At 39.2% G+C, this 24,906-nt stretch overlaps 3 protein-coding genes across 6 annotated transcripts; 1 reads left to right on the top strand and 2 right to left on the bottom strand.

Annotated features, from left to right (window-relative positions):
* Positions 1–647: 647 nt before the first annotated feature.
* On the top strand, positions 648–10,648 carry LOC103720262 (ADP/ATP translocase At5g56450-like). 2 transcript variants are annotated; one of them, XM_008809881.6, is made up of 2 exons: positions 648–1,137; positions 9,794–10,648. In XM_008809881.6, the coding sequence occupies exons 1-2, from the start codon at positions 778–780 to the stop codon at positions 10,418–10,420; spliced, it is 987 nt and encodes a 328-aa protein (XP_008808103.1). In that variant the 5' UTR covers positions 648–777; the 3' UTR covers positions 10,421–10,648. The 2 variants fall into 2 exon arrangements, with proteins under 2 accessions (XP_008808103.1, XP_088561206.1); XM_088705080.2 differs by having other exon boundaries at positions 648–1,188.
* Positions 10,649–11,339: 691 nt separating this feature from the next.
* Positions 11,340–15,227, bottom strand: LOC103720242 (nucleosome assembly protein 1;2-like). Of its 3 annotated transcripts, none has more exons than XM_088705078.2 (12): positions 14,895–15,227; positions 14,782–14,825; positions 14,573–14,668; positions 13,556–13,648; positions 13,269–13,359; positions 13,126–13,187; positions 12,843–13,027; positions 12,582–12,759; positions 12,440–12,483; positions 11,963–12,161; positions 11,851–11,868; positions 11,340–11,763 (listed from the first exon to the last, which is right to left on the bottom strand). In XM_088705078.2, exons 1-12 carry the CDS (start codon positions 14,959–14,961, stop codon positions 11,698–11,700), a joined length of 1,143 nt encoding a protein of 380 aa, XP_088561204.1. In that variant the 5' UTR covers positions 14,962–15,227; the 3' UTR covers positions 11,340–11,697. The 3 variants fall into 3 exon arrangements, with proteins under 3 accessions (XP_088561204.1, XP_088561205.1, XP_008808078.2); XM_008809856.6 differs by having other exon boundaries at positions 11,526–11,763; positions 11,851–11,871; positions 14,895–15,103; XM_088705079.2 differs by lacking the exon at positions 11,851–11,868 and having other exon boundaries at positions 14,895–15,130.
* Positions 15,228–19,740: 4,513 nt separating this feature from the next.
* LOC103720228 (uncharacterized) lies at positions 19,741–23,925 on the bottom strand. Its single transcript, XM_008809837.6, has 2 exons — positions 23,641–23,925; positions 19,741–20,339 (listed from the first exon to the last, which is right to left on the bottom strand). Exons 1-2 carry the CDS (start codon positions 23,747–23,749, stop codon positions 20,038–20,040), a joined length of 411 nt encoding a protein of 136 aa, XP_008808059.4. The 5' UTR covers positions 23,750–23,925; the 3' UTR covers positions 19,741–20,037.
* Positions 23,926–24,906: the final 981 nt, after the last annotated feature.

The raw sequence follows: 24,906 nt of genomic DNA, 5'->3' as shown, positions 1-24,906 counted from the left end.
CTCTCATCTTATATTATTAAGGTAAACAACATACAAATTTTGAAAATTTATAACGATCATTGTTTTCTATTATTTTTTTGTTTTAACGGATAAATATAACATAAATATTTATATTTTTTTATTTGTATTATTCAAATAAGCTAAATTTAATCTAAAAAATCTCTATAATACTAATTGTATATAAAAATATACTATTTTATATAATTAAAAATAAAAAAGTAATTTTTGTTGCTATTTCATTATTATTTATTATTTTTTATTATAATATCATTATAACGGCCACTATTTCAGTCCTTACTTTAACATTAAAGATTTGAAACTTTGTTGTCTCTTTTTTTTTTTTTTTTGGAGATAAACGATGACTATTATAAGCATTATAACCATAAATAACAGTTTTGTTTGGGGCCATTATAATGGGGTAATGTGTTATTTAAAATCTTGGTTGTACGACAAAAAAAAAACCAACAACGTCGGGGAAACGGAGTTACAAACGAAGCCGCAAGGGGAACGACTCAGAATGCTTCGAGATGCGTGCCTTCCGTAGGATGGGGAAATTCGGTAAGAGGCAACAAACGTACGTTCACTCGGCCGTCTCTGATGCACGTGAATATCACGTGACCTGTGCCTCTATATATACGCGGCCAGGGGAAGGGGAGGGAGCCTGCCGTCACCGAAGCAGGTCGTTTCTGAAATGCCTCTGGGTGTGGAGATCGCAGGGCGCGTGACCCGCACGCCGAAGCTTTAGAGAGTGAGAGGGAGAGAAAGAGGGAGAAGGAAATGAGGGGAAGAGGAGACGGAAAAGAAGGCAGCGGCGGCGATCCTCACTGGAGGGGGGCCGGCAGTGATGGGGGAAGGAGGAGGCGGATGGGGGATTTCGAGAGGGATCTGGTGGCGGGGGCGGTGATGGGTGCCGTGGTGCACACGGTGGTGGCGCCGATCGAGCGGGCGAAGCTGCTGCTCCAGACGCAGGAGAGCAACGCCGCCCTGCTCGGCCACGCGCGGCGGCGGCGCTTCCGGGGGATGGTCGACTGCATCGCCCGCACCGTCCGGGAGGAGGGCGTCCTCTCTCTCTGGCGCGGTAATGGTACCAGCGTCCTCCGCTATTACCCTTCCGTCGCCCTCAACTTCTCCCTCAAGGTATGCCTCCGCGCTCTCCCTCTCTTGCTGTTTGTCGCGTGCGATCCTTGGGTTAGCATCTAAATTTCTCTATATATCTTCGATATTGTACTTGATGTTTATGGGACTCGTCCTGGTAGCTCGTTTGCGGGCGAGTTCTTGACTCGCTCTTCGCTTTCTTCGCTGGATTAGGTTCTTTGGGAGGTTCTTGGCGCTAGTGTTAAATTTCCCGAATTTTGTGAGGGATGACATGTTTAGAAGTTTCTTGAATTCTTGTTATGTGAGGGATTTCATCTTGGTCCCTGTTCGTTTGCGGATGAGTTCTTGATTCGTTAGATTAGGTTGTTGGACATTTCTTCGCATTTCTTTTCATTTCTCCTAGTCTCTCCATCTAGAGAACTGGATTTGGGCTAGGGCTTACGATTTTGGAAGTTTCTTTAGATGTTTTCTTGAGAATTTATTTACACAGGGGCCCAATGAAAGCCTTAGTTGGTTCTTTTTGATAGTCTCTGTGGTGAAGAGCATCATTAATGGTAGTGCCAGAGTTGGTCGCAGCTGGTTTTTGATGAATGTGACTATTTTAACTTGAGCTGTTTGTGCACGTGGAAATCAACTCGAGAGAGTTATCTGTAATGGAATAATTTTATAGGAATTTACATGAAAATTTTGTCTCCATCTCGCCCTGCAATTGTTAGTGAAAGCCTCATTTTCATGGTAACTGAATTCTTGGTGGGAAACTTAAAACCAAAATGTTGGCAGAGGTGAATCGTCTTTTTGCATTTTTAAAACAAGAACAGAAACGACCAGGTGATTTGTTTGCGGTCTTTAAAAGGAAAAAAAAAATCTTCATAAGCACAAAGGATTAGATGGAGAAAGAGAGAAAAACACTCAGAGATGATAGTTCGTTTGCTGTAATTATGCGAATCTTGAAGACGACTTTTGGCTCAGATAGGGGCATGCCAAGATTAATGGAGATGTCTTCTGATAATACGTAATGAACTTCACATTCAATTGATTTCATGAGAAAGACGGCACAAGTGCTATAGTAATAGAGATTTGTTGATGAAAGATTGATCATACTGAAGGATAGGTTTTACTAACTTTCCTGCCTCTTTCAAAGATTTACCAAAACCAGACACAAATGGAACAAGAGCTTTTTAATATGTTAAGCATGGTAAGAATTTCTTAATATATAACCAAATAATCGACAACTATGAACAGACCTAGCATGATCTTATTCATGACACGTGGAATTGGTTGCTAGACCAGCTTCATCAGATTTTCAAAACCATGCACCAGAGTTCTTTGAGGCCATATATGACACGACAAAGATACCAAATGTGCAAAGCTGATATGCTATCAAGGTTGTGTGCATGCCTACTTATGGTGATTGATGTAGAAGGGCAACTTTCACATCGAGTTAATAAACGGCTACTAATGAATGGGGGTGTAATAATAACAAGGCTAACAATTGTCTTCTTTGTAACTTGTCTAAATTCCTATAATATGCTGTAAACAATAGTGCAGGTAAAGATTGAAGCCTCTGGTCTAGGTTCGTGAAACCAGTTGAATCAACTAAATAAAATAAGGAGTTTATCTGTTGGAAGTGGAGTAATGTAGGCAGAGGAGGAAAAAGAAAGGATTCTTACCTCCTTCGTCCATCAGCTCTTGCCACCACTAGTCATTTACCATCAAGACCACTCACCACCATCTGCTCTTTCACCCTCACATGAAGGTTATGCTATAGGGTTTGATTACCCTTGACCCATGAGGTGGAGTGAGAGATTTTATACCTCGTATTTTCATGGGCATGATCTGGCCTGCAAACAACCCACTTTGTCCGATCTACATTTGCTTAGGCTGCATATATAGACACTCAGGTTTATGTGGTCACCTGAGCACCCACTATGCCTCTCATCTGCATATAAAAGTTGGTTGGACCCTATATAGGGTGGATAGGAGGTACATACGCCAATTGGCTGCATATGTGACTGCATAGATGCTTTTTAAAATGGAGTTTATTGCAAGCCAACTAGTTTATTCACTTTTTTCTACAGCTGAGCTGGGCCTGGGTTGACTGGGTTGACTGGGGTTATATCTGAGGCTTTATCTCTGTTTGCCTCTTTCATTTTTTTCTTTCGCCTTTTGTAAGATCATTTTATACTCTTAATGGAATAACGGTGACATACTGATGTTTGTTGCCGTTTTCCTCAAAAAATAGTTATACGCCTTAACTTTTTTCTGATGCATACATCCTTCCATTAAATTAGCTAAGTCAATAAAGTAGTAAACATGTAAAACTTGTAACAATGTTTGAACCAATATAAGGCCCTGCATCTAATGCTTTATTAAGATACTTAATGATTTCTTAATAAATCTATCAATGCTAAACATGTTTTACCTTTCACATCTCTCCTTTTAATCTATACATGACTGCCTGCATCACCTATCAAGATGAAAAAGGAGTCACAATGCTTAACCTTCTAAATTGGGTGATTTCTTAAATGTTATGCTTTCTGGTGTGGCTTTGATTCTGCCTAAAACAATTGGATGAGATCATGAGAGTGTCTACTAAATCATCCAAATTTGGATGTGATGCTTGGGATGGCATTTTTGGTACAAAGGGATGGCATACTTTACTGGCATTTAATGTGTCAATAAATTGGTTACTGTTCCTCTATATACATATTGAATATGCGGGTGATTGAGGAAATGACAAGAGGAAGTGGCAATGACCCAAAGATTGCTAAAGACCCTTTCTTTGAATATGCACATTGTGTGCATTTCAGTTGAATTATGAAGGAAATTTTAGTTTGATAATGTGCCATTTATCTTGCCTAATATCATGAAAAACTTTCATGATGCACATGCATAAACTTCTTACATGTTGTGGAAGTTGGTCGTATGGTCTTTTTGCAAAGATTTTTTTTAGGTATTATAGGAAGTGAAAACAGATACTTCATCCTACAAGTATGTTGGGTTTAAATTAGGTGGCATGGCATGGTGAAGGAGGTGGCTATCACCCAAAGATTTTTAAAGACCCTTTCTTTGAATATGCACATTGTGTATATTTCAAATGCATTATGAAGGAAATTTGAGTTTGATAATGTGCCATCTATTTGCCCCATATCATGAAAAACTAAATGATACACATGCATATACCTCTTATGTGTTGTGAAAGTATGTAGTATGGCCTTCTGTAAAGATTTGTTAGGTATTATAGGAAGTGAAAAAAGAGACTTGCATCCTCCAAGTAAGTTGGGTTAAAATTAGCTGGCATGGCATGATTATTTATTCAAATATTATCTGCTTTCTTATTTAACAGAGATAGTCCTTGAATAACAGGAGAAGTAGACACATGTTTCATGCCAATCAAGACAAGCAAAACTGTCTTTGTGTGGACAAGTATGACTTCTGCAATCAAGAAGCAAATTAAGATTGAGCAGAGAACCCTTGCATATGCTAGATTTTCTTCAGAACTCCAATAATTTACAACCCCTAGTGTCCAAATTGAAAGCAGGGCTGCATGATGTGGGCAGGCCAATAATTATGTTAGCCGGATTGCTTTGCCCTTTATTTGCCATGTTCTGATGACAATTTATTGATAGGTTTGGGCTTTAATTTTGATGGAAGAAAAGGGTGTCAACTTTAACATGCTTTGACTGCAGTAACCTTTTAACCTGAGTCTTAGTTTCGTATGTCTGATCTACAAATCCCAATTAACTTGAGTCATTGGACTCCTGAAAAACCTGAACCTTACATTGTAAGTGTTATTACAAACAGTGCTTGCCAAGATTTGATTGGTCATATTGCTCAATGTATCCCGAGAATTTGGACGTGCTTAATTTTGGACCAATCATTAGCTACCAATCCTGAAACCATTGGCCAAGGATAATCTGTTGGATCCACTTGGATTTCAACTATGTATCAGGTTATTCAGTTCTTAGGATAAGTTCTCTAATTGATGTTTCGGGTTCTTTCCACACATATGGTAATGTATCAAGGAAGCTAGTCAATGATGCAAATCTGCAGTTATTTTGGGCCAAGACAACCATAGTTCTTACTGTGATGTGTTTTCTGTCAGGCTCTAAGATCAGGTTCCAAGATAGAGCAAGATCTTGTAGAAATGAATGTTCGAGACTTGCTAGCAAGGATTTCAGTACTGGTGCATACTGGCCATATCGGTTTTTGCCATACTAGTATTGCCCTTCATATTGATAACGTACTAACACATGGTAATTCACCTATATTTTTCTGTCTTTGCACCAATAGGTGTATCCTGTGTCAATATGATAATATATCATTATTGATGAGCTGCTGATACATGTATTCCCTTGGTATGTGTGGATTGTTGTGTGGACAAGACGGTGGACCACGCCCTGTTTCAGTGCACATGGGCTAGGGCGACTTGGCGACCCACAGAAATCTCACGGGAGGTTTGAGGCTGGAGGGACCAGTTTCTACAGGTCATGCGCCGATGCTCGGAGTCCCCTCTGCTTCGTCAGAAGGTGGCTCGGGTGATTTGCACGTCCTACTAGATTTGGCTGATTAGGAATGCTCGAACCTTTGGCGAACGCAGCATGTCGCCGAGACTGGTGGCGGAGAGTGCCCGTGTGCAGGCGGCGGAGCTTAGCCACATCATATTTGTTGAAAGGACCTTGACAACTCGGGACATCTGGGTTTCCATTATGTTTCGGCAGCATTCCGTACGGTGTTTTTCATTTGGGAGCCCCCACTTCCGAGTTTTCTTAAGGTCAACTTCGATGGGTCTGTCTTGGACGGAGGTACGTGGGGCAGTGTGGATTTTATTATTTGGGATCCGTCTGTCAGGGTCGAGGCTGCAGGGGGCCTTCGCTGCAGGAGGCTTTCATCACGCCCGGTGTGTTTTATGGGTCAATTCCATCGTCTTGGAGGGGGATTCGGCCACGGTCATCAGTTGGATCCGGAGGAGCCCAAGGGGTAATGGTTGCGTCCACCCTTTGCTCCAAAATATCTGGATAATGGTAGGGGTTGGAGGGGCCTTCCAGGCCAAGCATGCGTTCCGTGAAGCTAATGGGGTTGCGGACTGGGTGGCTGCTTATGGAGCCAGTCACTCCGGTAGTACCCTGTGGGCTGGAGATGGAGAGTTGCCCCCGACCCTCCGAGATATTTTGTTTTTCGATTTTATTGGGTGTATCCGTACCTCGTCAGGTATGATTCACCCGCTTTAGCAAAAAAAAAAAAAAAGAAGCTAGAAGCATTGAGCATAAATAATATATCACGGTATTTTGGACACAGTATATGGATTTTATCTTTAATTGTTCGAGGTTGTAATTTGGTTGAATAGACACCCATTAGCTTCTGCTTTTGATTACTGATAATGGAGAACATTTAAAAGTTTGCTCTTGTCTTGTTAATAGCATGTTCCTACAATTCTTTACTAAACTTAGATTTTCAAATTGTTGTTTATTGTCATAATAGACACTTCAAGTCTTTTTCAATTTTAAACTCTACATTATGCATCGTAGATGACACCATTGCTTGAGATTGGCTGGTGAACAGAGTAGGGTTTTATGGGCCATTGGACATGGTATACATTCAGATTTGGGTAGATCTGACGACAAAATTGATGTGGAATTCTCGAATGGGAACTACAGGTGGCCTCCGATTGTTGGTGTAAATCTGCAGCTTACTGGGTCTTTTGATGAGGATAAAGTATTACGTGGACATAGAAAAAGTAATGGATTTGCTGAATGGTTAGCAAACTAGGCATGACTGAAGGATTGTCTTGGTACCAAGAAGGACATAATGACTTGCATGCAAACATTCTTGTAATTAGCTTGCAATACCCGCGGGTGGAATTAAATAGATAAGGTTAGTTAATTTGAGAATGCAAATTAGCTCGTAGTTGTAAGGATTTTTGAGTTACCACTTTCACTCCGGAGTTACCCCCCCCTCACACGAGAAGCTTCATAAAGTGCTTCCTTAGGAGTTAAACTTCCATTCGTCCATATTTCTAGAAAAAGTATCTCTTGTTTTTCATTCCCATTCCCCGAGCGGCCGGCGAGCGAGTGGTTAGTGGCAAATAGCGCCCTAGTTGATGGCATTCCTCTCTGCGGCTGGCACTCTATGAAAGTTTAAGATAATAAAGAGAATTTAGTTAGCAGCATCCTCTATATCCAGACAATTTGTAGGCCTCCATAACTGAGGAGGTCATCCAAGTTTATCATCTATTTGACAGTAAAGATTGATCTTCTATTTAAAATGTATGGAGAGAGGCCAACGTGCAGTTTGGATGGAAATATATGTGATTCTGTACTTCACCTTTTATCTATATGAACAGTATGCTTGCAGACCCTGCTGTTAACTATGTGCAATTGGAAGGAAAGATTGACTGCATGTTCCATGTTAACAATTATTGACTTTGCAAATCTCTTTCATGTACAAGTTGAGGGAATAACTTTTTAAGGCCTGTTTCCTCTCATCATCTATTATTGCCATCTAAAATTTGAAAAATATCAACAGTGAATAGGCCAGAAGAAAGATGCCATATCTAAGTTAGTTAATCAAGTATTTGCCGAAGTGGACATGGTAGAAAACCATGTTCATTATGACTAGACAATGTAGGAAATCTTGTAGTACTCTGGACTTGAAGGACTGCTAATCAGAACTTTATCAAGGACAGATGATCCATGATGTGATAATGATCATGGTTTATCCTCCTTCTGTGTGACAAATTTGAATTACTTATGATAGGCTTCATCCTACCATTCCAACACCATGCTAGGTTCCTTATTTTTTCAGCCGCCCACTCCTGCAGTTGCTCTAGAATATCATGTCTTGTTAGAATATTTCAGCAAATTATACTGTAGCTTCTGTTGCACCGTTAACGAGGTTTCATCAAAGCATCCTGCTAATGTTGTTATTTATATTATTTTCTCTTTTTCTTTCTTGATGTTTATTTTTTCAAATAAAGATTTTCTAACCATATAAGTTCATGCTTTCTTAATGCAGATGCCTACTCCCAGTCCTATCAAGCTACATGATAATGTCTAAAATTTTAATGTCATGATTGCACATATTGAGGTAGATCAACAGGAGAATATTGAGCTAAAAATTTACCTATACAATATGTGCTTAGATCTCAAATGCAAAATATGTTATGGACAATCTAATTATAGAGTTCATGATCTACAACATTTAAATTGCCTTAAATTGTAATGTCAATAAAGACCCACAGTTTCAATGGCAAGAAATAGTGATTTGTTTTGTGATGAAATTTCTGTCCATGTATTGTAAGATGTTCAGGTCATGATTAGTTGTGTGAACTTAATACTATATTATTTAACTATACATTTCTAGATCTGATCTCATATATGGCTTAGGAATGCCTGACCAGTTTTGCCTGATGATATGTGTTTATTGTGATGGTCGTCCGTGTATTTAGGCGACTAACATTAATGTTCATTTCATGTCCTCTTGATGTAAGCAAACATTTAAACTTTTCATGCCCTCTTAAATTAGTTGGGTCCTCAAATTATTGGCTTATCATGTCTGTGTGCTCACGCACTTGGTACCTGGCAGAAATCTGTGTGTGTGTGTGTGTGTCACTTGGAACCTGGCAGAAATCTCTCTCTCTCTCTCTCTCTCTCTCTCTCTCTGTGTGTGTGTGTGTGTGTGTGTGTGTGTGTGAGTTTTTCTTTACCACTGTTCTGAAAGACCATTGCTCTGGCTGCCTAGATAGTCCCTTACCCAGGGGAACCTAGGCAACTGCCTTAATGTTTCGCATCATGTTTGAATGTGGAAGATGAGATTGATTTGTGAATTACCGTTGGATGTTTTCAAGTTGGTATCTCCTATTTACTTCATTTAATTTGGTATATCTATCTCATTTTGTGGTTTAACTATTTTGTCTAAGACTCATGGTTATATTTGTTAACTTTTAAACTTTATCATTTTTGGACTGTCTTGATTGTTGGGCATCCACCTAGTCTTTAAGCTTCTCCTTGGTTGCCAAATTACTGCCTGTGGCGTTTCAGAGGGTTACAAAAAGCCTTCTTTACAAATATCATTTTTCCTCTCTTGGAAATTCTCCGCTGCTGACTTTTAGCGCTTGCAGTTTGGTTGACCATCTCGTGCGCGCATATACCCTCCCGAGCTCTAATATCTGTGATGAATAATTGAGCATGGCAAACAATCATTTTTATATGATTGAGCTTGTCTCTTATAATGCTAATATATGATGGAAAATTGCTAACGTGCAGGTTAAGTCTTGTGGCAATATCTTCTATTGCCAGCCTCGCATATGGGCTATTGTAGTATTTTTGAATTCCATTTTCATTTGGAACCAGCTGTTTGGTCGTATGGTAGTAATATTGTGGGGAAACAAGATTATTGCGGCATGCCTACATCATTTGACCGGCCATTCTGTTGAGAATTAAAAAACCACTCAGAAGAACTATGATGAATTTAAGTCCATGAAAAACTCTTGCCAAAGGATTTTTTGTTTTAAAAAAAAAAGTTTGAAATTTGCATAGGTTTGCTGTATAAATTTGTTTTAGCAGGAGAGATCTTGTTTTCACAGTAATCCGTCTCAAGTTTTATGAACAATGATGGAATGTGCCCTGCTTCAAAACAAGCTAACGTTGCATGCTTAACTTGTGATATGTTCTAATGTAATTTGTTGTCACTCTTTCAGGATCTGTACAGAACAACGTTGAAGGGTAGAGAAGCATCAGTAGATGGGCGTTTCACGTCGGTCGCAGCTGCCAACTTCATGGCGGGGGCTGCAGCTGGATGCACAACCCTCGCCATCATCTATCCGCTGGACATTGCCCACACCCGCCTTGCAGCTGACATTGGCAGGACGGACTCCCGCCAATTCAAGGGCATCTGCCACTTCCTCCACACGATCCACCAGAAAGATGGCATGAGGGGCATCTACCGGGGCCTACCGGCCTCACTCCAAGGGATGATTGTCCATCGGGGCCTGTACTTTGGAGGCTTTGACACAGCTAAAGATTTTTTGGTGTCCGAGGACTCTGCACTGTGGAAGCGTTGGGTGACGGCCCAAGCAGTCACAACCATGGCAGGGCTCGTCTCCTACCCGCTGGATACCGTACGGAGGAGAATGATGATGCAGTCTGGAATGGAGAAACCAATGTACCATAGCACTCTCGATTGTTGGAGGAAGATATATAGGACGGAGGGCCTGGCTTCCTTTTACCGTGGAGCAGTATCTAACATGTTCCGAAGCACTGGAGCAGCTGCTATACTGGTTTTATATGACGAGGTGAAGAAGTTCATGAGCTGGGGTGGACTGTGATAAGAAAATAAATTCTCTAACAACGTTTTCCAAACTGACAGGAGCCAGAATACAAGAGAAGAAGAGCAGATGAAGGTTTTCTCGGATATAGATTAGGTCGGGGGTAGATCATTTTGTAACAGGAAAATTCGATTTTTTTTTTCCTTTGTTCGCTGATGGAGTGGTGTATACCGTGTTTTTTGACAAGATATTCCTCCTCATTTCAAAGCTTCTTCTATACTTCAACAAGATATGCATCCTCATTTCAAAGGAGAATCAAAATGCAAGAAATTTTATTTTAATTAGGTCAGCGAATACCTGTCGGGCAAGACTGGTAAAAAATACGTGTTCTGTAGCTCCAGGACTTGGAAAACATGCTCGGTTCCAGGGTGCATGAGCATCCGCATCAACTCAAGATGAGGGAGATGCTTCACGTCAGTGTGTTTTTGGGTTTCTAGCACGACGAGGCTTTGTGTAACAGCCGGTACAAGATCCGGAGACTGAAACCTTGATTAGGAGAGCATAATTCTAAGAATATTTGGATGATTGGATGCTATGACGAGCATAATATTAGAAAGCAGGATGGAGCCGTTACCAGTTGGAGCTTACCAACAAAAATAAAAAAAAATAAAAATGTCAAACTTTGTGCCCATGCAGTTGTAAATTTTTTGGCTTTATTATCCAATGACCTACGCGTGCCCTCATCAGCATTAATGTCCTCATCCACATTATATGCCACAAACATCCGGCCAGCCTTATTCGCCACTCCTAACACAGATGATTGGTGGCCCGAACCGCCCGATCAACCACACGATACCTTGGCTTGCTCTGTGCGGCTCAAGAGCACTGTATTCGATTTAAAGTTATACTTCTGTCTTGTAAAACAAGAAAAATCTCGACTATTAACTATCACAAAGCACATATTCAGACAGGAACACCATTGGCAGAACTTTTTTTCAGTCCCGAATCATTAACGACTATGAGAATAAAATGCATCATACAGGCGCTGAACGTGGTGTGACCCTTATCTTACCCCAGCGGAGGGGTATTCTCACAGATTTTCAGACGCCCCATCCGCAGAACCCAGAAAAAAAATGGAATAACGGGAAAAACCAATCACATGATATATGACAAGGGCAGTAGATTTCCAACCCCTACTCCAATTCCACTAGATTTCCAATAAAATCACAGTAGGGAATCAGAACAGAAGAGTTCTGCTTGATCATCATCTCAAACAGATCCTCAAACACTACACTCAAGGAAGTCTCGCATGACACCATCTTCATTTTTGAAACATATTACTGCTGCTTGCACTCAGCTGGACGTTCCACCTGCTGACCTTCCTCAGAATGAGCTCCACTCTTCTGCAGCTCCAGAGCATAAGCAACAATGATAAAAAAGGAAAGCATATTACAAATACATAGGCTAAAACTTGAAAAGAAATTGCGCACCTTCTTCCTAGTTGCCGACTGCTTGGGGCATTTCAAAATCGAGATAGTGAAAAGTCAGATGCTATTAACAACAATTATTATTAAGAAAGAAGCATCTGAAAGGCCTTTGTACCTTTTTTCCGACCTTGCGTTCCCCTTCATCTTCTTCATCATCATCCTCATCTTCATCCTCATCATCCTCATCTTCATCTTCATCTTCATCTTCATCCTCGTCATCCTCATCTTCTATGCCTTCAAAATCATCCACCTGAACAGCCTCTCCCGTAAACCATGAAACAGCATGGTTTATAATCTTGTCTCTTATAGTGGATCTGCAAATAACAGCTGGCTGCTGAGTACCTTATTAAAGGAAATGCAATATCATTACAAAGGTGCCACTTTACCTTTTAAAACATAGATAAACCGGCTAAATTTTAAGCTCTTGAATCTCTAATATTTAATAAAAGTATCAAATATATGGTCTTTCAACATGATACACAAGTTCAAACTTATCCTTTCATCATTTCTACATAAATGATGATGACATTGGCAGATTGGCTCCAACAAGATGACGCCAGAAACATCATTATCAACAGCTATAATGACTTACCCAATATCATAATCTTGCTCCATTTGATTCTGTAGCTGTTCAGCCTGTCCAGAAGAATGGGAAAAATAAGAAAGGCTTACAGACAGTACGATTATTTAGTTTTCCTTTGTTCCCTCCCAGACAAAAAACAAAGTTTACTTACAGTATCTTCATCGATTTCATCATCATCATCAGGGATTTGAGGTGGAGTAAAGAAGTTAAAAAAGCTATTGCAATTTTCTGTTTTAGTTATGGGCTTGGTGTTCTTTGATCCCTTTCTCGGTTTCTTTTTCAAAACCTTCTGAGTCAGGCACTTCCCAGGATACCATTCAATTTTAGTCCTACAACAAAAACAATCCGATGAGTTCCTGCACTTAAAAAAGTAAACATCAATTGGTATCTAGCATACAGTGAACAAGTTTACCCTATTGCTTTCTCTAGAACTGGGTCATCCTCATCAATCATGTGGTAGGTTTTTGTCAGGACAGAGTTCTTAAAATAAGGATTGGTATCAAAGAAAAATTCAAGCTTAAAACCCTTTGGATTATCAATTCTGCACCACTTAATATCTTTGAGGTACTTCAATGCTCCTTCATCGCTCTCTGTGATCTGAATTCAAGAACCAAAGAAAAAAAGAATTCACATCCAGAAGTTATTTGTTTAACCAAATGAAGGTAACAAGATGCGTCCCTTGCAGTCCTGCTTACCTCCTCAGAGAGCACTTCATTAGCTTTCATTGCAGTAAGCCAGAAATCAGGCACACCATTTTCTGAGGCAAAAAAAACAAAAGATAAGAATTTAAACAGCAAATACGAATGAAATAACAACTTAAGTGAGTCCTAACAAAAACCTGCATTGGCTTTATCCTCTGCAGGGCTTTCTTCTGCAGCTTCATTTGTAACACCTTCAACTTCAACCACACCATTCACAATCTCATAACGCTGCACAATATACATACAAAAAATATATTAAGGGAAGGATAATGTCATTTGATCAGCAAATGCACAACATGTCCAGAGACAAACGACCTCAAATATTAGTATTTGAATTTTCAATGCACCTTAGTGTTTTCACAAAGCGGCCTTGAAAAAAAAAAAAACAATAATCTACAAATCAGACCGACCAACAAAAGGTTACCTTATTGTATAATGGTTCATAGAGCTTCTGATATTTGGCCTCAAGTGCTGCTCTTTCATCGAAGAATTTTGCCTCTAGCTCATCATGTCGACTCTGGATAACGAGAAACCATTAGAACACTTCCACTAGTCTACTGAAACAAACTTAAATTTCCCTTGTTTCCTATTCTGCATTTATAAACTTAAGATGATAATCATAAACTCCTTTTCCTTAATTAAAATGTTCATAGTATTGCTTCAATCATCACAGCTTCCTATACCCATCTAAGTTCTTCAGTCAAAAGTATACTTTGAATATAAAAAGCAGAATTAGTACAAGCAAGAATCATCAAACCTCCTGAAAATTATCAAAACGACTATAATTGATGATACAAGTGACAAGTGGCAATTTTTGGCAGGAATATACATATACTAACAAGTGTGTCATGGTGAGGCAATTTCAAACCCATTTGTCAGTATTAATCTTAGGAATCAATATCAAAACCGTCTTCACTGGGATCAATGAAAGATTTGAAGAGAGAATATATATATATATATATATATATATATATATATATATAATCTAACCTAGCCAAGGGCGAAGATTGAAAAGGAAATATTAGGATGCTCAAGTAGGCTTCTTGACATTCTTTAGGCTTGAAAAGAGAGAATATATGCTAACTCCTCCCAGAAAAGAAAGATGTTCTTACAACAACCTTATACAAGCGAAGAGGTTGTTAAATTACCCAGGATTAAAAAGCGATGAAAGCAAGCCAAGTTCTAGAAGAATACTTGAACTTGATAGCGTAAATAATTGATTCAGAAATCGCAGATATATTCAATCTAGTAATTAAAGAAGATGCCAGAACCCTAACCTCTAACAAGAACACTTCCTAGAAAATAGTAAGTAAAGAAAGGTAAGTACCATAACCTCCCGCAAGAATTTTAAAAAGATAACTTTAATTAGGAAAGATGAAAGCCTAAAAAGGACATCCATAGGAGGGATGAAGAAGATGATGACTGAGAAAGAATGGCCGACCTGGAGCTCCCTCAGGACCTCGACGCGCTTCCGGACCTTGGGGGTCAGGGTCTCCAGCACATTCGCATGCGGCCCCGCCAGGCTCTGAAGCTTGTTCTACAACCCAATAACCCACCAATATCATCATACCGGCTTATAAAAAAACCAACTTGATCGCAAAAAACAAAACTAAGAGAAAACGCAAACAGGAGAGAAACCAAAGATGGCACCTTGAGAGCGTTAACGAGACCCGCTCTATCCTCCGCGCTCAGAGCTGCACACACCCGAAGACATCAGATGGCTAGGAAAAAAGAGAATAAAGGATAGGCAGAAGAGAGCATACCAGGGGCGTTGGAGGGAAGGGCGGAAGTGAGATCGGAGAGCTCGAGGGCGTCCTTCTCCTCGCTCATGGCGGCCGAAATCGAGCCTCCGGCTTCGCCTCTGCTCTACTCTTCCTCCCAAGAGATCGAAGAAAGAAAGAGAGAGTTAGAGAGAGAGAGAAACCCTAGCTTGCGAGCGAGGGCTCTAGAGGAGAAGCAGAGAGAGAGAGAGAGAGAGAGGAAAGAGAGAGATGGCGGTGCGTGGGATTTTATCGGCGGAAACGGATACGTGGAGAAGTGGATTGAGTGGGGTTGACGGATGGATTTCTACTAATTTCCCATCCTACAAGCGGCGCGGCGCAGCTCGGCTTATCAGATTCATATTAGATCGGATTGGATGCGAAGCTTGGCGAAGCGATATGCCGCCCAACGCCCCCATACATCCTCGGCAAGAATGACTCATATTTTTGCTCTGTTTCTTTATTAGATTTTCTTATATAAATATCCTTCTAAAAATTTAAATTTACATAAATATTTTCTTAAAATTTATATTTACTACTGTACCCTTATAAAACACTATTTTTATACAAATGCTCTGAGTATAATGGTTCTGCTAATACCATTAATAAAAACTATATATATTTTAATTAAAAATAAAATAAAATTTTGAAATTATTTTTCTATTCTCCATTGCTTTATAACTATTTTTTTGGCCCATCTACTTATTAAAAATATTTTAGTCATTTTAATTTGAAACCGTTAATTTTTAATGTCGTTAGATGACATGGGTACATATGCAAAAATAAGGATAAAAAAGAGTAAAATATTATAACAAGTGTTTTACGAGAGTATATATGCAAATATCAATTTTGAAAGAGTACTCATGCAAAATTTGATATTTAGGGGAATATTCATGCAAAAAAATCCTTCTTTATTTTGTTATACACTTGGTCGATTCTAACTTTTGCCCCGGACTCTAATAACTAACTAATAGGTCACAATATGCGTGGGTCACACCAATAAACAGAAGAAGAATTGCCACCTAAGCGCACGCCAAAAGGCATATAATTCAAGCAACATGATGCCTACGATCGGCATGGTGCACCGCTATATGGTGCATATAATATGAGATATAATTTAGGTCTTACTTCACTTGATTGGGCTGAAAAATTTATTGAATTAATAGATTGAGCTAATACAACCAGAAAGATTATAAAATTATAAGCTAGAGTAGATCTATATTCAAAAATATCCAATAATAGGCTTTTACTTCAAAGCTATTCCTGGATATTTATAAATATAGATCTAGTCCAGCCTCTGATTCTATGATCTTGCTGGTTGTATAGGTTCAATCCAAAAATCCGATAGAATTTTCAGCCTAATCATTCATCAAAAAACTTATTTTAGTGATTAGCCCATAGGACTGATTGGCATGGTGAACCGTCCTATTGGAAAGAAATATCTTTACATAGAAAAAGAATATTGGCAGAGCACCTTGTTTCCCCATCCCAGCTTTAGAGAATCTAGAGGGCATCCCAGAGTAGCTTGCACTAAATATGTTAGTAGGTGTGGCCCTAGAAATTAGCCGGCCCCATGTACATAATGGAGTAGGATTGCATCGAAGCAAACCGTTGGGTTCGGACTGGACATTGCATGGTCTAGCCAGAATTTTGTTGGATCCCGACCCAATCCAATGGAAGCTAGAAACTTTGTTGGATATCCACAGCACCTCCTTACGGAACTCCTCAAGAGATTTCGAGTCACTTCGTTAAATCATGCACGTGTGGCTGAGTGTGCTGCATCACATTACGAATCAATCTTGGGTCTGCTATCATTCGTAAATTCAATTAGTTTGGGTGATGTTAGGTCCTATTGGGCAAGCTCTTTCACAAAATTTACTAGATTGGATTGCGAAATTGGGAGCAACCCAAGAAAACAACACTGAGGAAGCTTAACAAAATCAAATTTAAGAGACAGGTACAGTGCAAGTGGATCAGCAAAGACCCAGATTCAACAACCAACACCCAACACACAAAAGAAGCTTGGGTCCTTTGCAAGACCTCCACTGCAACTCAAATTAGCTTAGCATTTATAGAACAGATCATGTTAGATCTCCTCTCCACAGTGAGACCATCAAGAATTGCTGACACTCTCTTGTCTAGAAGCTCACACAACATGGCTCTTTCACAGTTAATTCTTCCTATAGATTTCTCAACATCGGAGGACTTATCAACATCGGAGGACTTATTTGTGCTTATTATAAAGTCATCTGGAAGGCAAAAGTGCAGGAGAAAGTAATGGTATTTCTTTGGCTTGCTTTGAAGAACAAACTTCATACAGGATGGGTTGTGATTCTTGTGAATACAAGCCGTCCTCTTTTGTGGTCGTGATATGGAATCTATTTTTCATCTTTTCAGTAGAAGCCCATTTGCGAGGAGTTTCTGGACTACTCTTAAATCTTGTCTAATTGTTAGAGGATGGCCACCTAATCTTCACTTTTTATGGACATCTTGGAGGAAAAGGTATATTCAACAAATCTTAAGAAGAGCATGGGGCATATTTGGCTCGAGTGGAACAAAAAAATCTTCCTTGGTCGGCAGGCATCCTTTTTTTTTGTCCTTTAAAAAATCCTCCAATCTTTTTATCTTTCGGAACACCTGGGGGCCGGAGAAATTGATTGGAGGACACCGTCAAATTTAGAGTTGCATCTCCTCTTTAGCTTGACCTTAATTTCCTTTTCTCTTCCTTTGTACCTCTTCAAATCTTCTTTCCTTTTGTACATATGCTTACTTCAAGTTAATTAAATTGAGTGGGGGTAGTACCTTACTTCCTCCGCATTCCATCAAAAAAAAAAAAATCCAATCCACGAAAGCATTGCACACTTGGTACTTCTAGACACTGAAAGTGCTTTACTTGGTACTTCTATTTACTTGACTTGTGAAAAGAGCAAACCTAATTTACTCACCGGCACTGCTGCTTTTCATGGAAGGCATTGAACGCCCTTGGCATGAAAAATCAGTTCAATCTATCTCTCTCTCTGAACACATCCAGTTTTACCATACGTTGCTGCACAGTGCAAGTCACAAGCAGCTCAAAAGCTTAAAATCTCTGCACAGGTGGAGACAAATGGGAGAAAACAGAAGAAAGAAAAAGCAACAAAAATGCTGTAGACCTTGGATTGGCTTTGCTGTTGATAACTATTAAATTCATTACTCCAGAAGCCAAGAGGCAAGAAGAGAATGAGAAAGTACCTGACATGCAGCACCATATCTGCCCCTTTGTGCTGGTTGGCAACTGTTTTAAGATGGAAATTAAGTATAAAGAAAGTGTTCAGAACAATTAATCCACCTCATTTTTCCCATGCTAAAAGAGGCTAGAGTCCCAAAAAGAAACCACCCAACCAATAGAAATGAGAAATGGCCAACCAGCCATCAAAATCCCAATGCACAACAATGAAACAAAGGGGAAGAATGACAGAAAAACTGACATGCCATCCACCCATTTTCCTCTCCAAAATTTATCAGGTTCCAACAGAGATTGCAAGCTGGTTTTCAGGCAGTTCTCCACAAATGAGTGGCAATTGCAGGCGAAGAGGTTGCAGTACTTGTGCTGGAAATGCTGCATGCTTGAGTGCAATGCATCATCCCCATGAGATTGTTGTCCCACGCTCTGCATGCCTGTAATTCTGCATGCCCCGCGAGATTGGGAGGAAAGCAGCACCACCCAATGGTTCCAACAGAGATCAAAGGTTAGTACGGGCCTCCACTATTTTGCACCTAGATGCAAACCAAAAACCTAAGTTCATCAGAATCAATTTGTTGCTTTCTTCCTGTAGAAATCCAGTGGTATAACATTGCAACGCATGCCTGTTACAGATGTCCACCAATCTCCGACAGCTAGCTATAAAAGATATAGGAGAGTAGATATGCCGGGATCTAGATGCAAGGATTTTAAAATACAGAGAGACAGATGCTTTCTTTTGATTAAATTTGTTTTTATAGCCATTTGTTAGAAATTCCGGTAAAATTTTTCCAGAAGGTAACTTTGGCATGTATTCTGCTGCTGATAGTAAAAGATTTTGACTATAACAGCAATCATGGCAGCCAATTCACCGTTGCAGTTCGCAGGCTTCTCAAAATTAGTCATAATTTATATATATTAATCAATTTTGAGCTATAAAAGAATTTACTTGTTATCTGATTCGAATAAGCTTCCAAATGCTTCCTTATTGTAGGAACAAGTGCATAAATCTTTGGGAATTATAGGCTATAAAACAATTATAGCCTATAGTTTCCAGAGTTCAGTCACAAACTAGAGAAGAGTTATCAGGAGGTCTTCCTTTATTTCTCTCAAAAAACACATCCCTACTAAATATAAGGTGTCAAATTATATGATGGCCTTAGATTTATGGCACGTCCTCTTCATCTATAAAGAAGTTGCAGCAGCAATTTATCATCTGGCATAAGGGCATTTTTTTCATTTACTGACAGCCCCTCACCATGGCCATGAACTAAAGCATAGGTATTACAAATTTAGCAGAGAAGAGCAACATGACAGCAGCCGGCAACGTCGCACCAAGACCACTTACTTCGTCGCATCAAAAAGGTTTATCATGCAAACCGACCAATTAGATCATGGTAGCAGGGGGTGAACACCAGTATGGAAAGCACCAGTTAACCTTGCATTCAGAGCCAGTTGTTGACTCATTGTTGGAACCATGTAGAAATCAGTCAGTAAACTCCCTGACCAATCACCTATTCCATGCTGCACAAAAATACTCTCTATCTCATTCCAGAAACTAGTCATACTGTTAGGATGCAAATGGACTGAACAGAGCTCTGAATTTAAGTCTCAAAAAGATTGATTAACTTCCATAGTAAACACCTTCCCAAAAATTTTTATTAATAAAAAACAATTAAGAGGCATTATCTCAAATCCCAATCAGTTCTGTACACAGTACAGTTCAAAGAGAAGATGACAACCATATCATGATTTCTTCTATGAACCGTGAAGAGTCCTGCTGAATCTATCTAAACAACACATTTAGATGTTTGCAAAGATAAAACTAGAACAGCATATAAGACCAACTGGCCGTTATAGAAACCACATCCATGTTAAATCCAAGCACAACAGTCTCTTAATGAAGTCAGTTCATGGATGAGGTCCTTATAAGACTGGGATTGATTTCTCATGAATGAACTGTTTGAGAAGAGATTTTTCCTCATCAATTTTCTTCTTCTCTGCTGAATCACGAGGCTTTGCTTTCCTCTTCTCTTCCAGAATCCACTTGAAGAGCTGGCGCTGCTCATTTTCTGGGATGGGAGGGAGCACCTTTTTGGGTGTTGAAGGAGGTTCAGCAGATGATTTCTTCTCAGGAACTGGAGCGCCAGTGCTGACTACTGGAGAAGAAGGAACTTCCTCATCCTTATCGGTTGGCTGTCTCGTTGAAGTCCTTGTAAGAACATATACTGCAAGTTACAGTACTGTTTAGTTGGAGAATAACATGTAGTACCATAATCTGAAATAATGGAAACTAATGCCCATTTTTAAACAATTTTGAGCAATAATTAGCTTTCATTAAAAACATCCAACTAAAGATAATTTTCTGTGATGACATAATAATACTTGGTGTATGTCAACTCTTAGATTGATAAATGTTGAGCATGCTGAGAGATGATAATTCTTGAAAGCTACTTGAAGCTAAACAGAAATAATAGAATAGTAATATTTTATATGTTTGTTTACTCGCCCTGCAGAGATGTTGCATGTCTTATTATATAGCAAATTTTGGTTCAAAGTAAAAGGTGATCCATAATGGTGCTCTTCTAGAGTGAAAACAACTTGAATACATAATACATCCACATATACTCACATAAAATAGCTATAAGCCTATAACTATGTTATCGACAACTTTGCAAGGATCATCTGATATGAGGACAGACATCCATTGAGCTCTTGGCAAAAGTTATGGGAGTAGTCTACCACTGATACTGCATAAGAGAAGCTTCATTTTCACTCTCTTGAAGTTAGGCCAAAAAGGGAAAAAACTTGCATGTTGTATCAAAATGTTAAATGAAGAAATTAGGGTACTTACTTTGTGAACAATAAAAAATAATCATCGAAGCTTGAAAGAATCACTTGCTATCTCAAGCAAACTAATCAGATCTTCTTGCTTGCGAAACATACCAGCATCTAGAAGCACTTCAAATTTCTTCCACAATGCATACCCACAATCATAATCATCCAGTCTTATTCCAATGGGATTGGTATTATGGATCCTCATTTTCCAAGCATTCCTGTTTACAGTCAGCTGTGGTGTTACTTAACCCTCCACAACCCATGCTAACTTCAAAAGACAAGTCTTGGGGACGTGCCCATGCATCTGCCATTCATTGGCACATGCAGATCTGCAGTTAATGATGGCAGCATGCCAAGATTTGTACATGAATCTCAGACTGCCAGTGAATGATGAACAAGCAGCTGTGCCTAAGATACGCGTGAACCTTGAATTAAGATTTGTCCAACTTCCAAGGCATTCTAATCAAATCAGCACCCAAAGAAAAGATAGGCCTTAAAAATGTAGTAATGTACCAAGCGGGCTTGTCATGGTTGATAGGCAGTTTGAGCGCATAACCTATTATAGTTTACCCAACAATTACCTAATTCTCCTAATAATATTTTTCCATTCCATCTTCCCCTTCCTACAAAGTTTACCATGGAACTCCGCTAGGGTATATTTCGTGTTTTAAAAGGCCAAGCGAAGAAGAAACATGAAGGAAAGAACAGAGACACTTAATAGGTATGAAAGAAAACAAAGTAAATTACACAAACATGGATCCACCTATTTAACGATACTAGTTTCACCACCCCCCCCCCCCCCCCCCCTCTCCTTATGACATATCAATTTGCTTGATGACCATCCCCAAGTAAGCACAAGCCCAAGAAAGACATATGGGTAAATACCAAAACAATTGCATTTACTTCAACGATGGCCCTACAAATAATACAACACTACAGCATCTCTATAAGATGAAAAGAGGCACACATCAAAGTACATTTTATTTCAACTGGACCACCAACCCACAACGAGATGAGAATGCCATTCAGACAGTGAAAGATAAGATGTTACACGTGCTTCTATTCTACCAATATGTTAAACGTGAGACATTTAGATTTTCGATGAAGTGAGGTGTATGGAGTAAGCTTTAAGATGTATAATTTCTTTCCGAAAATCATATGTAAACTAAGAAAAATCATGTGAAAGAGAAACATATAAAGGATATAAATTTTTTATTTACACCTGAATATCCTACTTGGATTTAAATAGCGGCATTCTGACACTCTGTATCTTACATGTGCAGAGATATTAGAACAAATAAATCAAAAGATTCCATGCTTAGTTTCAGTACCATGTGTTACGAAATCCTAGAAAAGCTTGAACTGTGTACAATAGCAGATCTTCCCATGCCAAACTTTTGCACTTCATTCCATGAAAATGGTCATCTTGTATGGATCAATATGTTTGCCTTCTTTTGCTTGTGAAAAATAAGTAAAGACAAATGTCTATGCCTCCAATAAAAGACAGGGAGTAAGGTTAACATGCACGATTTACATAAGTCTCACTCTCCAATTCACACCTCATTTCATATAGATTCTCTCGTGATCCTTAAGGTGATCTCTAGCAGCCACACCTTTCAAAACAATTATTAAGTAGTCATTTTAAACAATCTTGTGATCATCTAAAATCCTCCATATTCAATAGCAAGCTTTAGGTGCTTATTTGGATGCCATAAAACACATTATACCGAATTCCAAAACCAAGAATATTGCTGTGCACCCAGGTCCAAAAACAAAAACTCCAAGAAGATAGCCTTAAAATTTTATAGTTTAGTGTTAGGTTTACACAGCTAGCATCTGAAAAATATCAAGAGATGACAGACATACATCAAGAATTTTCATCCCAAAGTGGAGAAATATACAGTGTGCTTGATCCAATTATCAATTTCCCAAAACTTTCCAATGCAAGACAAGTAGCCATAAGTGATATCTTTTTAGCAACCTATCACACAGTCATCACCTTAAAAGTTTATCACAAACACTTCCGATGAATCTGAGTTGCCACTGGCAGATTAACATACATGCTCCACAAATGCTGAACCTCGAGATCATCTTCAATTTTTGCAGTTCGATCAAGTTAGTTCTACGCTCTGATTGACGCTGCTTGATTTTAAAATTGCAGTTTCTCAAAAGTCAAGCAAAACCCTTGCGTTTGTTTCCAACACGACTTGCTTATAGAAACGAGCAAGTCATCAAAGTAATGTGTCATATAAGAAATCAAAAAAATCTCTTCCCGCTTAGTCTGATATCCAAAACCAATAACAAACCCAAACAAATAGCTGAAGCATCAGAGTTTGATAAACGATCAAGTCACACAGAGAATGATTGAGTTCCCATCCAGAAAATAGTAAGAAAAAGAAAAAATATTTCTTCTCCTGACAAGATCCAAACAGAGGAGAAGGGGGGGGGAAGGAGAGAAATTAGGGATACCTAACTCTAGGGATTAAAGCTCCCCATTTCGCATCAATCACATCACAAATTCTAGCCAAAAAAGGAAAACGAAAAAACATATCACAAACACATCGAACGCACTCGACACCTTGAAACCGCTCTCCATCTAATAGAAAAAAAGAGAAAGATGAAGAAAATGGATGAAGGTTAAAAGGGTAAAGAAGGAGAGATGGAAAGAGGAAGGCAGATAATGCGACTGACCTCCGATGCCGAGATTGGCGGCGAGGAGGAGCGGCACGATGCGACGAAGGAAGCCCTTCTTCGCCGCATATGGAGGCGGAGGAGTCGAGGCAGCACTAGAAGAAGACATGAACGACGAGGAGGAGGCAAGGAGACTCGGACAGGGGAGTAGGAGGCCCGCTTCGACTTCCTTCGCTGCAGCGAAGAGATCCAAGATCTATCAAGCTTCTTTTTCTCGCCTCAGAGAGACACGTCTGCCGGCCGTCGCGGTTGGGGCGGCCATCGGGGTTTTCCTTTAAGCAGCCAAACGTATTCTTATATACATATACACATACATACATACATACATACATTGCTAAATTTATTAAATAAATTATTTTTTTAGGAAAGTTATAGGTCTAATAAGGATTCCCACGTGTGGCCCCACATTAAAACTCACGTATCAAGGTCCGCCTGATTAATTTAAGAGTTGTTTAGGGATGTATAAACAATTGAACCTTAATTAGCAGCAAGAAATCTCTGAATTTTTGGGCAACATGAAATCTTGGGACTGGTACAAAGTTGAACCATGGTAACAAAAATGAGGCTGCAGATTGTGACCTCCTTTGTGGCCGATCATTTGGAAGGCTTGTGGGTTGAAAAAAAAGTGCTGCTCAGAGTACTTCGATATTTATTATATTTTTAATTTTTTAGATATATTTATATTAGATGTGTATGATTCATCTACTGTAGGGAAAAGAAAATTATGACCTTACCGGCATCATAACTATTATAAGGGTTGTTATAAAGGTTTCGGCCAACCTGTTATGCTATTGAGGTAAGTAAGGTAAAAAAAATATGGCAATCATAATTATTCATAATTTTCTGTTATTTCCGGTTATAGTGGACCGTTATAATATAGGTAACGGCCGTTATAATGGGACAAATGTATTATTAAAAACATGCAGCCAATTTTGGGACCTCGAAACAGTTTAATCTAAAGTCTGCAGCCGATTTCGTGTTTGCACTCGCAATTCAAGGAGCGGTTAGTAATAAGACGTATAGGCAAGGATTTCCAACAAGTTTTTCAAACATTTTTCCGATTTAGCCGGAGAAAGAAATAGATTCTCCAATCTCAATATATGGTGGTCTTAAGTTTTGTATACCGTTTCCGTTCTTCTGTTTTGCTTTCTTTGATTTCTTCAGAGGCGCGCTGGTGCAGTTTAGTACTCGGGTTCCTTTAGAAGTGCCGAAGTTTTTAAGAAGGGGGAAAACAGAAAATATTTTAGAAAAAGCAATAAAAAAAGA

This window comes from Phoenix dactylifera, chromosome 9, assembly GCF_051530095.1.
Source record: "Phoenix dactylifera cultivar Ajwa chromosome 9, Ajwa_hap1_PhDact_Kaust_v1.1, whole genome shotgun sequence".
Classification (NCBI taxonomy): Eukaryota; Viridiplantae; Streptophyta; class Magnoliopsida; order Arecales; family Arecaceae; genus Phoenix; species Phoenix dactylifera.
This window is presented reverse-complemented; position numbering and strand designations above follow the sequence as displayed.